Source organism: Emydura macquarii, unplaced genomic scaffold (genome assembly GCF_026122565.2).
Source record: "Emydura macquarii macquarii isolate MOO-44397 ecotype Brisbane River unplaced genomic scaffold, CSIRO-AGI_Emac_v2 contig_2680, whole genome shotgun sequence".
Classification (NCBI taxonomy): domain Eukaryota; kingdom Metazoa; phylum Chordata; order Testudines; family Chelidae; genus Emydura; species Emydura macquarii.
In genome coordinates this window covers 1,356,887-1,370,388 of record NW_027132817.1, presented here as the reverse complement: position 1 = coordinate 1,370,388, position 13,502 = coordinate 1,356,887, and the positions used below count along the sequence as shown (strand labels likewise).

At 37.5% G+C, this 13,502-nt stretch overlaps 1 protein-coding gene across 6 annotated transcripts in view; it reads left to right on the top strand.

Moving 5' to 3' along the window:
- Nucleotides 1–13,502, top strand: part of HMGCLL1 (3-hydroxy-3-methylglutaryl-CoA lyase like 1) — a 107,530-nt gene that overhangs the window by 38,359 nt on the left and 55,669 nt on the right. For 5 of the 6 annotated variants that reach the window (XM_067565480.1, XM_067565478.1, XM_067565479.1 and 2 more), the window contains exons 4-5: nt 352–447; nt 3,082–3,230. In XM_067565480.1, coding sequence (XP_067421581.1) covers nt 352–447; nt 3,082–3,230 — 245 coding nt within the window. The remainder of the gene's footprint in view (nt 1–351; nt 448–3,081; nt 3,231–13,502) is intronic. The other variant, XM_067565484.1, reaches the window with a different exon arrangement.

Genomic DNA, 13,502 nt, shown 5'->3' with positions numbered 1-13,502 from the left:
ATTTGAGTGAATTATCATATTTTCTGGATTATCAAAATAGAAATGGACATAGGAATTTTTATATTCCATAGAATCTTGTTGTTTTTTTCTCAGGGATATTGCACATATTTTTCAGAGCTCTAACTCTAGATCACATACCTTTTCATTACCTATTTGCATAAACAAGACAAAGCACAGTGTAATGCAGTCACTGCTCTATTATAGTGTATCATTTCTGCTGTTATATGATCTTCAGATAAAGCAGAAATGCTCCATCCTTAAATTCATAACTAACTTTTTAAAAATAGTCAGTAGATAACTGTTAATTAGCATATCTTTGAAAAATAAATATAAGGTATTTATGTATTTAAGATGGCAGATCACACAGAAGTAATGAGAAGGATCGAGCGGCATCCTGGGGTCCGATATCCTGTACTCACACCTAATCTTCAAGGTTTTCATTCTGCTGTAAGTGCATTGCTAGTGTGTGTCCACAGTTAAGTTCTTCATGTTACAAACACTTTATGCACAGTACCGTAAACTAGCTGTTTAGTATCATTCACCCAGTCCTTTTAGAACTAGGCTGTATTTTTGTTATGAAAAAGTGTCCATTTTCATGGAGCAAACTGACAAATTTCACAGAGCTACATTAAATTCCATAATATACATTTTAGTGGCCAGTATCAACCGCACAGTCCTTTGTAAGATGCCATAAATGTTGTTGTACATATCTGAAGAAAGAAACAAAGAATTCCTTTTCACTCTTTAGCTTGTTGATGCTAGAGCTGGTTGAAAATTTTCCAGTAAAATGTTTTCCCATCAGAAAATGCAAATTCAGCAAATCTGAAAGGTTTTTGTGGGAATATATTGATTTTTGTCAGAATTTTCAACAGGAAATGATCTTTTCTATAAAGTCAAAATGTTTTGTTTTTGATTTATTTTATCTGATGTTATACTGCAATAGTCAAAAGGATGAAGTCAAAACTAAGAATGTCAACTTTACTGAAATGAAATGTTTCAGTAAGGTCAAAAATAGTTTAGAATATTTCATTTTGTGAAAATGTTCAAGATTTACCTTTTTTTCCTGGATGGAGACTAAATGGAATTTCCTATGAAATGGCAATTTCATCTTTTGACCAGAGTTGGGAGTTGAGGCTCCAGTCTTGCAGCACTTTGCCCTGTTGAATTTACAGTTCAGCTTCAGCAGAATTTGCTGACTTGCTCTTTGGCTGTTAGAATGAGGCTGCAGATCAGCATACTGAGAGTCATGGGATAGGGTGGTGGATAGGAGAAGAAAACACAAGGGCTTTTAGAACAGGCATAAGGATCTTCAGGATGAGAAGATCGTCAGGGCTCTAAAGCCTGGGATAGTTGATGTTCCCACATTGCCATCAGGAGGCCATGTAGAGACCTCTCCAAGGAGTACTGTGGAGATGAGGCACAGCAAGAAGTACCACACAAAGTGTCCAGAGCAACAGTAAATTCTGGCCTTCTGATTGCCCCATGGTCTCCATTTAACCTTGGTGAGTGGCCCAGAAAGGTGTCTGGGCAACTATGCAGACTTCTGGCTTGCTGTGATTTCTGACCTGACCTGACCTTGCTTGCTGATCTTTGGCGTTGCCCCAAGCCTGACTCTGAGCCTGACTCTTGCCTCTTAGTATCCATCTCTGGTCACTAATCCCTGCCGGACTGTGACCCTGCCCTGTGATTCCAGCCTGGTAACTACCTCTGATTTCTGATCCTGGCCTGACTCTGCCTTGACTCTTTTCTGGTGATCATGGGTCTAATGATTATTCTGATCCTGGCTTGCTGACTACTGTCTTGTGCCCATTCTTGAGTTGATGACACCAGGCCTGCTAGACCAGACTGCGTATGCCCTAATTCCCTTCCAATGGGTGTCTAATTGCAGTGTAGACATACCCTAAACCATTTAGCACTGGAGAAAAAAAATAATGCCCTCAGGAACCTAGGAGAAAGTCAGTCTGACCCTCCCACATCCTCCTGTGATGTAAGTGGGGACTGCCTGTGCACAACCAAATTGGGATCTAACCCACCACCTGCATTTTTTAGGGAGGATGGATGGGGGGTTGGCTTGCCTTTTTCTTAAAGCTTAGCTAAAGCAGTACAAATTTCATTTAGATTATCTGTGTAGATCAGTGGTTCTTAACCTTTCCAAACTACTGTACCCCTGAAGCCTGAGTCCCACCCCCACGGGGCTGAGGCATGTAACTTAGTTTCATGGTGCCCCTGTGGCTCCAGGCAATTGCCTTTCTTGCCACCCCCAATACCAGCTCTGCACTTGCGACCCCTCTAAAACTGTCACAACCCCCAGGTTGAGAAACACTGGTGTAGATAGTCTCCTACATTTAGGGAAATAAACTATACTAATATAAGCACCTCCTACCTCTGTCTACACTAGGGGGTGTACCAATATAAGAAACAGATAGGATTAGGAAACAGATAGGATTAGGATAGGATTAGGAAACAGATAGGATTAAAGTGGTACAAAAATGGTGTAGACAAGCCCTGAATTCTTGAGGGATTTCCCCCCCTCTCTCCAAGGACCAGGGCCTCACTGATATAGGTGGATAAGTCCCATTAAAGGTATGGAGAACAGACTCTGTGGAGCCAGCTGACATTTTAGATTGTTTTTTATTTGCTCTATAAATGATTTTAAACAGCATGTGTCAATAGCATAACTGGCATGTAACATGCAATGAATAATTTTTTTATCATCATATTTTAGGTCATTTCTTACAACTTAATACCTAAGCTTATCATTTTAATAACTCATGAGTTAATTCATAAAGCAGTAACTGGTCTTATGTTTATTAATAACAAAGGGAAAGAAGTATGCCCTGATGAATTGAGTTAATTAAAAGGACAAATGTTATGAAATCTGTATGATTGCAAATAGACTGAAGAAAATTTAGAGTTAAAGTTGCAGATATTATAACTTCAGCTAGAGGTCAGACTACTATATTGTTAAATTTGTTTAAAACTAAGGATCTGGAATAACTTTCTTCATTACAGAGTACAATACTTAGTTTACTTGTATTAATACATCTTTACAGTTCTATTTTATTGAATTACATTTTTCAGATTGCAGCAGGAGCTACAGAGGTATCAGTATTTGGTGCAGCATCTGAATCTTTCAGCAAAATGAATATTAATTGTTCCATAGAAGAAAGCATAGAAAAATTTGAAGAAGTTACTAAATCAGCAAGAAATATGAATATTCCAGTGCGAGGGTAATTATAAAGCTTCATATATCATTCCAATTTATGAACTGCAATTGGCAATATATCTTCATAGTCATTTGCTGTTCACTAACAAATAAAAATTAATACTATCAAGTTTTATACATTTTAAATAACTTTTATTAATAGTATCCATTGTGTAACAATCTTTGCTATAAGCTTGAACATATTAAGTATTTTTGCTCGTTACATTTTGTTCAGAAATGCAAAAACTAATATGTATGTATTAGTTTAAATCCTTTTTATGCACCCTTTTTATCAATGCTATAAAGTCTGAGAATAGTGTTTGGTATTTCCTGCTATATATAGTGACCAGTAGTAAAAACTCACAATGTTATTTTTTTCTGAGTCCTGAAAACAATTTTTATATTTTTATATGTTTATTACTTGGTGGCAGTGATTCAGTGTCTAGAAATTATATGATAAATTCCCTCCTGCAGAAAAACCCATGACAGGGAGAAAACTTATTCTGGAAACTCCAGGGGTTGAAACTTATAGAATTGCCAATGCATCGTGCTCTTGACCTCTCAAGTACATTCATCTCTCCAGAATATCTCCTTTTCACGAAAATTTTGAGTATAAAGTTACGGACCTCTTACCCATTCTTGTTTTCCCCATTACATCTCCGTCTTACTAAGAAGAGTTACATGTTTCAGGATTCTCCCAGTCCACCCCAAAACAAAGCAAGTCTGCAGCCAGAAAAAGCAACTACAACTATCCCACCCAACACACCCATTCATATAACTGACATAGATGCTGACCTGTTTCCTGTCCTGTGCCTATATTCCACCATATCTACACAGTCACTGAATTCAATATTTATAGCAATACTTTAAATCTCAAATAGAGACTACCAAGCTGGCTGGTGAGAGGCTTCCATGCCTTCACAGGTAGGAATTATTTTTCGTATTTTACAGGTGGAGAAATTGAAACAGAGGTGGTGATTTGCCCAAGGTTACACAGAGTCAGTGGTGAGCTGAAAATGCATTCCAAAATTCCTGATTGCCAGCCCTGTGCTAGAACTAGTAGACCACATAGTCATCAGTGCTGTTGGGTGTTGCTATATGGCAGATATCAATATTTATTTTTAAGCCATTTTTACTTGATTTAAATTTATGCAATTGTTGGAAATTATTAGGGGTTAGACAATATGGAGTCAGATAATCATTAGTTAATGACTGGTAAATGTTGAGATTCAAAAAGTTATAGCTTTATAACCATTAACACACAAATTGTCAACATCACATGCAAAATATATGATGTAAATGGCCTTCAAAAAACACTTAAGTTCTCAAGCAGCATTTTTCTTATTTTGCCGATCTGTAAATTTTGATTATCAATGGAAATATTGTTTGTTGGTTTGTGTGTATGATGAAATCAACATTTACTGATAAACCTAATCCTTCCATGCCTATTTGTGTTATGTTAACTTGTGGATTTTATTGTACTTGCTATCTTGTGGTATTTTTGTAACTTGAATATTTTTAGTACCTTGTTTAGGTATTTGTATCTTCTTTAGGTATCAATTGTTTATAAGTCTATTAATTTTTCTGTTACCATGTTAAGTTGCTATTCTTTCCATATGGCTTTTTTCTTGTGACTCTTGACTATCTTAAGGGGTGGTCACAGTTTTGGGAGAGGGGGGAGGTTTGCTTCCAAAAATCTCTTATGGGATTGGGATACCTGGAAAACTAACAATGTCAGGGGGAGCCTGAATATTTGTATGGTGTCTCTATCTTGGTTAGAAATGGGTGTCAGGGAAAGGAATACATAGTTGTTGATCCATGGATTAAACACTGAAGATGGCTCACTGAGGCTCAAACGGTAATATCCTCGCTGTGGTCCAGGGTGAAGTCAGAGTTTGTAATGGCTATCTCTCTGCTCTCCATTGGCTTGCACATATTTAATGAAGTTGCAACCTATTGCTTTTTCCACAAATGGTATGTCTGGACTCTTCTGTAATGTGCCAGCAGCAATTGTGCTGGTGATATTTACACTGAAATATAATGGGGATAAGCTGTTCCCACAGTGCATTTATTGTCTACTGACTGACTGGACACTTGTTTAGTCACCCAACAGGAGGTGGAAGGATAGAGAGAAAGAAGAAGGAATAAGACAGAAAAGCAGACACCTAAAGGAGTAGTGTAGAAACAGATGGAATACTGAAGCAATTAGGTTGTGATGGTGGAGGAGAAGAAACTGAGGTATAAAGGCAGGAAAAATAAAAACAAAACAGAAAATGGAGAAAAGGTGAAAAAGGAGAAAATGGAGAAAAGAGATGGAGAGACTAGGGAGAATAGAACCATAGGAAAACATAATCAAAATAAAATGTGTTCACTTCATGCATCTAAAGTAGTGAGTTGATATCTCATTTAAGTATGCAAACAGGTGGAATCTCTTTGTGCATGAAGCACTTTTCATTGAGTCTGTAGTCCCATGTGCAATATGTTATACTTGAGAGGATTGTTTAATATCAGTTATGCCACAAAGCAAGCTCATTCAAAGTCAAGAGTGAAACTCGTGACTTACCTGTAACCAAGGCTGGCCCTAGCCTGAACAGCACCTCATGTGAGACAGGTCTTTGGTGCCTCTCCTCCATTTGTTAAACTTACGAATACTTTATTTTTTATTTGAATATCTTATATTTTATTTTTATAGAGTTTCTTCTCCCCCACCACTCCAACCTAATTGCTTCAGTATTCCAGTCCATTTCACTGCTGTTTCTGTCATTATGTGACACTGATTCTTCTTTATCGTTTCTCTCCTTTTCATATAAACCAGATTTTTTCTTTGTCCTTACTCTCCTTTTCATGTGAGCCACATTCTTCTTTATCATCACTCTCCATTAGCAACCAGGAAAACGGATGATTTACCATCACTTTCTTCACATTTCCATTCCTTATCTTCAGTTAAATCTGCTAACTCCTTAGTAATAGGTAATAGGTCTTCCATCATTTATACTTCGCTCTTCAATTTCTTCTGCATTGGGTCGATCGCTACTGCCTACAGCCCGGTGTATGTTGTTCTGTTTCAGATATTTCCCAGCAAATTTGCCACTTGCTGCAAACTAGATTGCTGTTGAGTTTTTTGCTTCCTATACTGAGCTCCTGAAGGCTTCTTTCGGGGCATCTTTTATTTTCTACAGGGGAAAACAGACAGAATTCGGGAGAGTGAAATCTATGATTCCACAGTCTTAGAAAGTCATCAAACATTACATGTTAAGCATGGCAAAAGAAGTAATAGTATTCCTTTTATATTGTTGTGTAGATATGGGTTTGATAGATATCTCTGGCATCTCATTCAATATGTCCTTTATTAGTCACTACTTACGTTCTTCAAGTCTTAAAACACAAGTACACTTTCACAATTGCACAATAGAACAAGGTTCACGATATCGCAACTGGGCTGTCACTTCACTGCAGTTTGTTCTTATATCTCACTGATTGACTGGTTACGCCCCACTCCTTATGCACCTGTGAGGGCATGGCTGACCACATTCTAGGAGGTTCGAGGAAAATGTAGTTCTCAGAAATCTGTAAGGTTCCACAAGATTCTATAAAGGTCCAGAACATGCTAAGAGGTTAGTGAAAAATGAATCCACATATGGAACACCTGAAACATTTTACTTTAAACATTCTATTTGATCTTTTGTCACTAACAACAAAAACAGCATCCTAAGACCAGCGCCTCTCTACCCCAGAGCCCCAGGGCATTGCCTGCCTCTAAATCCGACCTTGACTGCAACCCCAGCTATTGCTTCCCTTTTATGCCTACACCATATATTATAATGCTCTGAAAAAAGTGAATAATTCATATGCAGGAAGCCTGCAAGAGAATCAGAGAATCTGCTGGATTATCAGGGAATAAAGGGCCCAATTAATAAGGAATAAGGATAGTGCAGAGAAGTTAAATGGTGTGATATTTTTTCCCCTTCTCTTCCCTCCTCCCCCCCGCCCCCATCTGTCTGCATCACAAAGGACCCGTTCTGGGAGCTAGGTACTCCTGATGCATTGTTTTGGGTAATAGAAGTAAGGTGCAATCAGAGACTGAGGTATCAAAAGAGAAGGTGCATTAAAAAGAAACAAGTTACTAGGACTGAATGGTATACACCCAAGAGTTCTGTAGGAACTTAAGAATGAAATGGTTGAGCTGCTAATAATGATATGCAATTTCTGATTAAAATCAGGCATTACACCAAATGACTGAAGAGTAACAAATGTTACTATATTTAAAGAAGGCGATAGGAGTGATTCTGGGAATTACAGAGCACTGCCTTACTTCAGTACTGGGAAAGCTGGTTGAAACAACTAAATAGAATTATAAAACATCAAGATGGACATGGTATGACCAAAACAAACTAGCATGGTTTCTTATCTACTAAAACACTGTTCAGCATGTCAGCAAAATACTGGATAAAGGAGACCAGCTGACACGTTATTTGGATTTATTCTAAAATTCTTTGAATAAGTCTCTGTACATGAGTGGCTGCCACATGACTTTCTCTAGTGGTCTCAGGGAAGCCCTGCACTCAGCTCCTCACATCTGTTTTCCTTCTGGTTTCCCCAGGTAAGCTCCACACAAGGTTTTTCCAGTCCAATCACAAGTAGGGCTGGAAAAGCCTAAACGTTAAAACGGTAATCAGCTGTTTAAACGTTTTAGACAGCTGATTACTGTTTCAGCTTGCGGGGAGGGGAGCAGCAGCTGGGCAGCTCCTGCTCACCGGGAGGTGTGGAGCCCAGTGCAGGGGGGCGGGATATGCATCTGGGCTCGGCTCACCTCCCCGCGCGTGAGAGCTGTCCAGCTACGGTTCTGCACACACGGCGGGGGGGAAGGGAGGGAGCTACAGCTAGGCAGCTCTCTCTTGCCTGTGAGAAGCTGAGCCCAGCCTGGCTCCCCCCACCCATGCATTTAGGATTCTGAGGGTACGTCTTCACTGACAGCGGCAAATTCGCTGCCATCGGATCGATCTATCTGGATTGATTGAGCGGTCAGTGAAGACCTGCTCAATCGATCCGGAAGTCAACTTGTTAAAACCACCCTCTCAAGTGGCTCAGCGGAAGTTAAGAAGTCGACGGGAGTCATGCAAGCTACTCTGCATGGCTTGCGTAACTCCGTCGACTGCCACCAAATTTTAAGGTAAGCGTAGACCAGGCCTTAATTAAACAAATTTTTACATCCCTAATCACAACAGCCCTCCTTAGGGTCTCATTTATTAACCTAAATTTCTAAACCAAACACGAGTCTTCCCTTCAGTTGGGTACAACTCAAACTCCTCTGGCCTGCTCAGGTTCCTTCCTGCCTTAACAGGTTACTCCCAATCTTTTCTAGCTGGAAGCAAGTCCCTCTGATCTCATAGCTTTCCCTGCAGGAGTCCTCCCCACCCATAGTCTGACTACAGCCTAACTAACTTCTGCTTTTTATAGGAAATTACCTGATTCCCCTCAGGTGAGTCTCATTCAGTAGTCACAGTTGGTTTGTCCCCAGGCTCTTCCACCCAAGGGTAAACCACTCTGTTACAGTCCCTCACAAAAAGGTGTTCAGGAAGCTAAGTAGTTATGGAGTGAGAAGTAAAGTATTGCCATGAATTAAAAAATGGCTAAAGAATCGGAAAAGAGTAGAATTAAAAAGAGGTAGTTTATCAGGTACTGTGGTTCTTTGAGTGTTTCTGCATATTCATGCTTGTGAGATGCACCTCCCTTGTGCCACAAACTTGGGAACCTTCTCAGGATCATTGGGACTGTATGAGCACTATTCTAGCACTGAATATTCATAAATGAGGATAGAAATGGCTGCTCAGTCTCCCACCTCAATTCCTTCTGCTAAACTCCAGAATCCTGTGAGAGAGTGGAACTCAGGAATAGAAGAACGTGTGAGCGGATAGCATGAGCATACAAAGGCAAAACTGTAGAAGAGACACAGCTTTTTGTTCTTCAAGGAAGCCTCTTCAGGTTATCATTTGTGGGAGCCTAGCTAGCAGAACAAACTTCAGGAAGAGGGCTGAACATTTCTAATTAAACAAGGATCGAGGAACCTCCTCTCAATGTAGACATCAGATCTATATGCCAGATGAATAGAGGCGTCTTTGGTAAATGTGTGTGCAAAACTCCAAGTAGAATCACTGCACATATTTGTAATGGAAACACTATGGAAGCAGGCAGTCAGTACTACCTTAGGCCTGGCAGAGTGAGATCTAAGACCCTCCCATAATATCATCCTTGTGAAAGCATAACACATCTAAATGCATAACCTAATTCATTTCAACAGGCTTTGAATGGAAATGGCATTTCCCTTACACTGTTTCCCGATGTTACAAAAAGTAACACTGGGAGGCTTCCTAAATGGTGTCGTCCCATTAAAATAGAATGTTAAGTCCCCTTAACATCAAGTATATGAAGCCTAGTTTTTTCCAGGGAAAAATGAGGTTTTGGAAGGATAACCAAAGGATTAATGCTCTGATTTAAGTGAAACTCAGAAAGTGTTTTGTCAAAAATTTTCTATGCAAACACAGACTGGAATACAGTGAAAGAAACATCAGTCATCAAAGTCTCACTCAGTCTGTTCACATATGTAATTGTGATTTTTTAAAAAAAACTCTCTTAATAACAGGTGAAATAAAGTACACTCTCCCAACAGGTCAACACGTGCATACATTAACTTTGTCAGTACTGGGCTAAGATCCCATGTAGAGACAAATTCTGTGACCTGTGGAAATTCATTAAGGAATTACATGATGGTGGGATGGCTGTAGACTTTATAATTGTCATTTGGAATTTGGTGTTCTGAAGGAACAGACATGGGTACTTTGATTAATGACAAAGAGAGAGGCTGAGAGCTTCACATATTATTTATAGTCTAAATTCAGTGCTCTTTGAGCAGGGCCTGGTGACAAATTGTTCTCCTTCATGTCATTGCTTCCACAGAGTCCTTCTATAGCAGTTGCATGCTAAGTCAAGGGGCCACAGAAGTAGCAGCAGTAACTGGCAATTTGAGAACCCATAGAAGTCTCTGGAACTCAGTATTTCATAGACAGAAGGATGGGTATTTACAGTTTGAATGCACTTCCCCTTTGGTCAAAAACAGTACAAATCTGTTGACATTCTGTACGCATTGCAAAGCCCATCTTTTCCCCCCAAGCTTTTAGTGGGCTATGAGTGTGGAGAGAAATTTGAATGTTTGTATCTGAGAGGGTGAGGTATTTTCAATTGGTACCTGCTGTTTGGCTAGTTTATCTGTTATGTGGCAAGCAGTAGTGCTGGTTCAGTTTTGTTTTATGACTTGCAATTTTAATGGTTAATATAATAATGAATAGAACTTGGGATAGGCGCTTTGCAATGTATTACATATTGCAAGAAATAGAATGCAGTGAGTACAAATAGCTTTTGCTGGTAGGCTTGTTAATACAGATAAATCGGAATTAAGAAGATGATGAAATTATTTTGTTTTTGTGACTGTAGTACACTGAAAATCAAACTCCTGAACTCAGGCCAGAACCTGCAGCCCTTACCTAAGAAACTCCTAGGGGTCTACAGGATTTGGTCTGGAATTTTGTAGGCTAGATAGTTTACTTGATTACCTAGGTAGTAAAAAAAGATTTGTGTATTAATATGCATAAATTGTATTTATATATTTTTTTCGATACAGAGATTTTTCTCTTCTAAAGTACTGTTGTTGTTTGTTGTTTATTTGCATGAAATGGATAATTTAATACCTTGCCCTAATTCCTTATTTGTGCCGTTGAAAAATACTTCTAAAATAATTTTAAAGGATTCAAATTTTATTTTCTATTTTTATTGGCCATCTAGAATTTATGTAGTGAATGTAAATCCTTGGCAATTCGTGAATCTGAAGAAAAACATATTCAAACAGTTTAAGCTTCAGTATGTCTTACTGTTGCTGCAGCTGCACCAACATTTACTCGATCATCATCCAGAAAATTTATGCTGTCAGCTATCACACTGAAAGTCGGTAACAGTACACAATTTTCTAAATGTTTACTGAAATAATTCAAATGTTTATGAAAAATAGAAAACTTCCATATGGTCTAAAAAGTGTGTCATTTATTGGTGTCATAAAGGTTTGGTTTTTTTTTTTTTCTTTTTCTTTTTTTTTTTTTGTATGTGCACAAAACTTTATGACAACATCTGGGATACATTCTGTGAGGACACTGTGCCAAATCTATGGTCAGCTAATGACTCCTGTGCATATTTTGCATATGAAATGGCACTTAAACATCTGCCTTTACGATTTCACTCTTTAATGTGTAATTCAGGTAACATTGAAAATCTCACTATATTTTCCCAATGTTTAAAAATAAAGCAAAACAGATGGGGTTAATGGAAAACTATGGCACATAATAATTGCAAGTATTCACTTGTATTTTATTAGTAAAACTAAATGTAGCATAAGAAGAAAATGTTAAATAAGTAAATTCTGGTTAGGCTAGATTCTTTTCAAATTAATGTATTAAAAAACCCTCAAAGACGCACATAAATGCATGTATAAGTTCTTTAAGACTATCTCTCTGGGTCAGAGAATAATATGGAACAAATATAACAGTAAAAAAATGACAGAATTATGTGTGGTTTTTTTTAACTTAAAAACAAACAACCCCCCCCACCACTATTGAATAGCCATATTATAAATCTATGCCCCCATCCTGAAAACGCTTTTGAATATGAGTAGTCCCTTTGAGAGTACTGGGGAAACCCACGTGTAAAGTTACTCATTTGTGCAAATGTCTTCAGGCTCAGGATGGTAGAACTTGAAAACACAAAGAAATACCATAATAAAAAACTGCTCTAATTCTAAAAGATTCTTTGTAAAAGCTTCCGATCTTTAAATTAAAGCATGTAATTCTAAATTATTATGTATTATTCCTTCAAAATGTTTTCTTTTTGAATCCTTAGCTTTTAAAAATGACCAGTATTATGGATTTTTCAGTACAAACCACAAAAGAAAGTTGAAATGTCTGACATGATTTAGTTTACCTCTAGGTTTGAGCATCATTTGACTACCAGTTAATCTATTCAAAGCTTGAGATATATAAATACAGTATACTTTTTTTATTTATTTTGTTACTTATTTTAAGCCATAGTATGTATATGTGTCATAACAATAAAACTTGTGTCAATAATTATTTAGTATATGTAACTAATACAAGTAAGTCTATTTTTCCATTTATGTTAAGGAAAAAGCTCCAGTGTACTAAAAAGAACCTTCCATTGTTAAATAGAGGAGGAAAAGGTTTTTTTTTTTTTTTCCATGCCATCACACCCATAGGATGCAAAATAATGGGATGTAGGAGGACTGCAGAATCACTATTTATTTTAGGTGTTTTGATGCTGTTATTGATTGTGGTGGTGGTTAAACTTATTTGAAATAAAGTATTTGGAAAACATGTTTGTTATCTCCACAATATTTAGCTATTTATAGCAGGATTTTTTTTTTTACTTCAGTAAATACTTTCACAATAAGGAGTGTTAGTAATTAATAGACAAGTCTTCATTTTTGCAAAAATTATAAGAAAAGTTGTAATTACCAATATATGCCAATCTGTATTGATACGACAACATCACATTCAATCTTTCTCTGTTTTAAGCACAATTTTCTTGTTAATCCAGCTCAGAAATGTCTCTTTCTCTTCCATTATGGTTCCACTCAGTTTTTCTGATTCCAGCAATTTGGTTTAAGCCCAATCTGGGTTTAAAGTGCTGTATTTTCTTCACATATAAACATGTTTATTATACTATGAACTAAACACCAACAACCTAATCTGATGCAAATCAATGATTTTCTAAGCAGTGTATTTTTTTTTTTAATTAATACAAATAGAAACTTTGATCTCATGATCATTATTTCTGGCATGCCAGGATCCCCAAGGGCTGATCTACACACAATTTTTATAATGCTTTTAGTACATTTATGTAAACCCTTACTGTGGATGCAGTTATATATTTACTGTTGCATATTTATATTTAGTAAATTTAACAAAATCAGCAATACGGATATAAAGACTTTATATTTGCATAACTTTGTCCTCTCTTGAAAATGCACCAAAACTGTATAGACAAGCCCTTAATAGTAATTGGAAGAAATACATTTGAGCACTTGATTGGTAAATTGATCTATATCCTTGCTCTATATTAGGTCAGCTACCCACAATTCCAAGAAATTTTGGCAGCCAAGGATCAGTGGGAAATGGGGATACCCCAAACTTGTCCCCTTTCCCATGACCAAACACCTGCACTGGGGAGAATTAAGGAG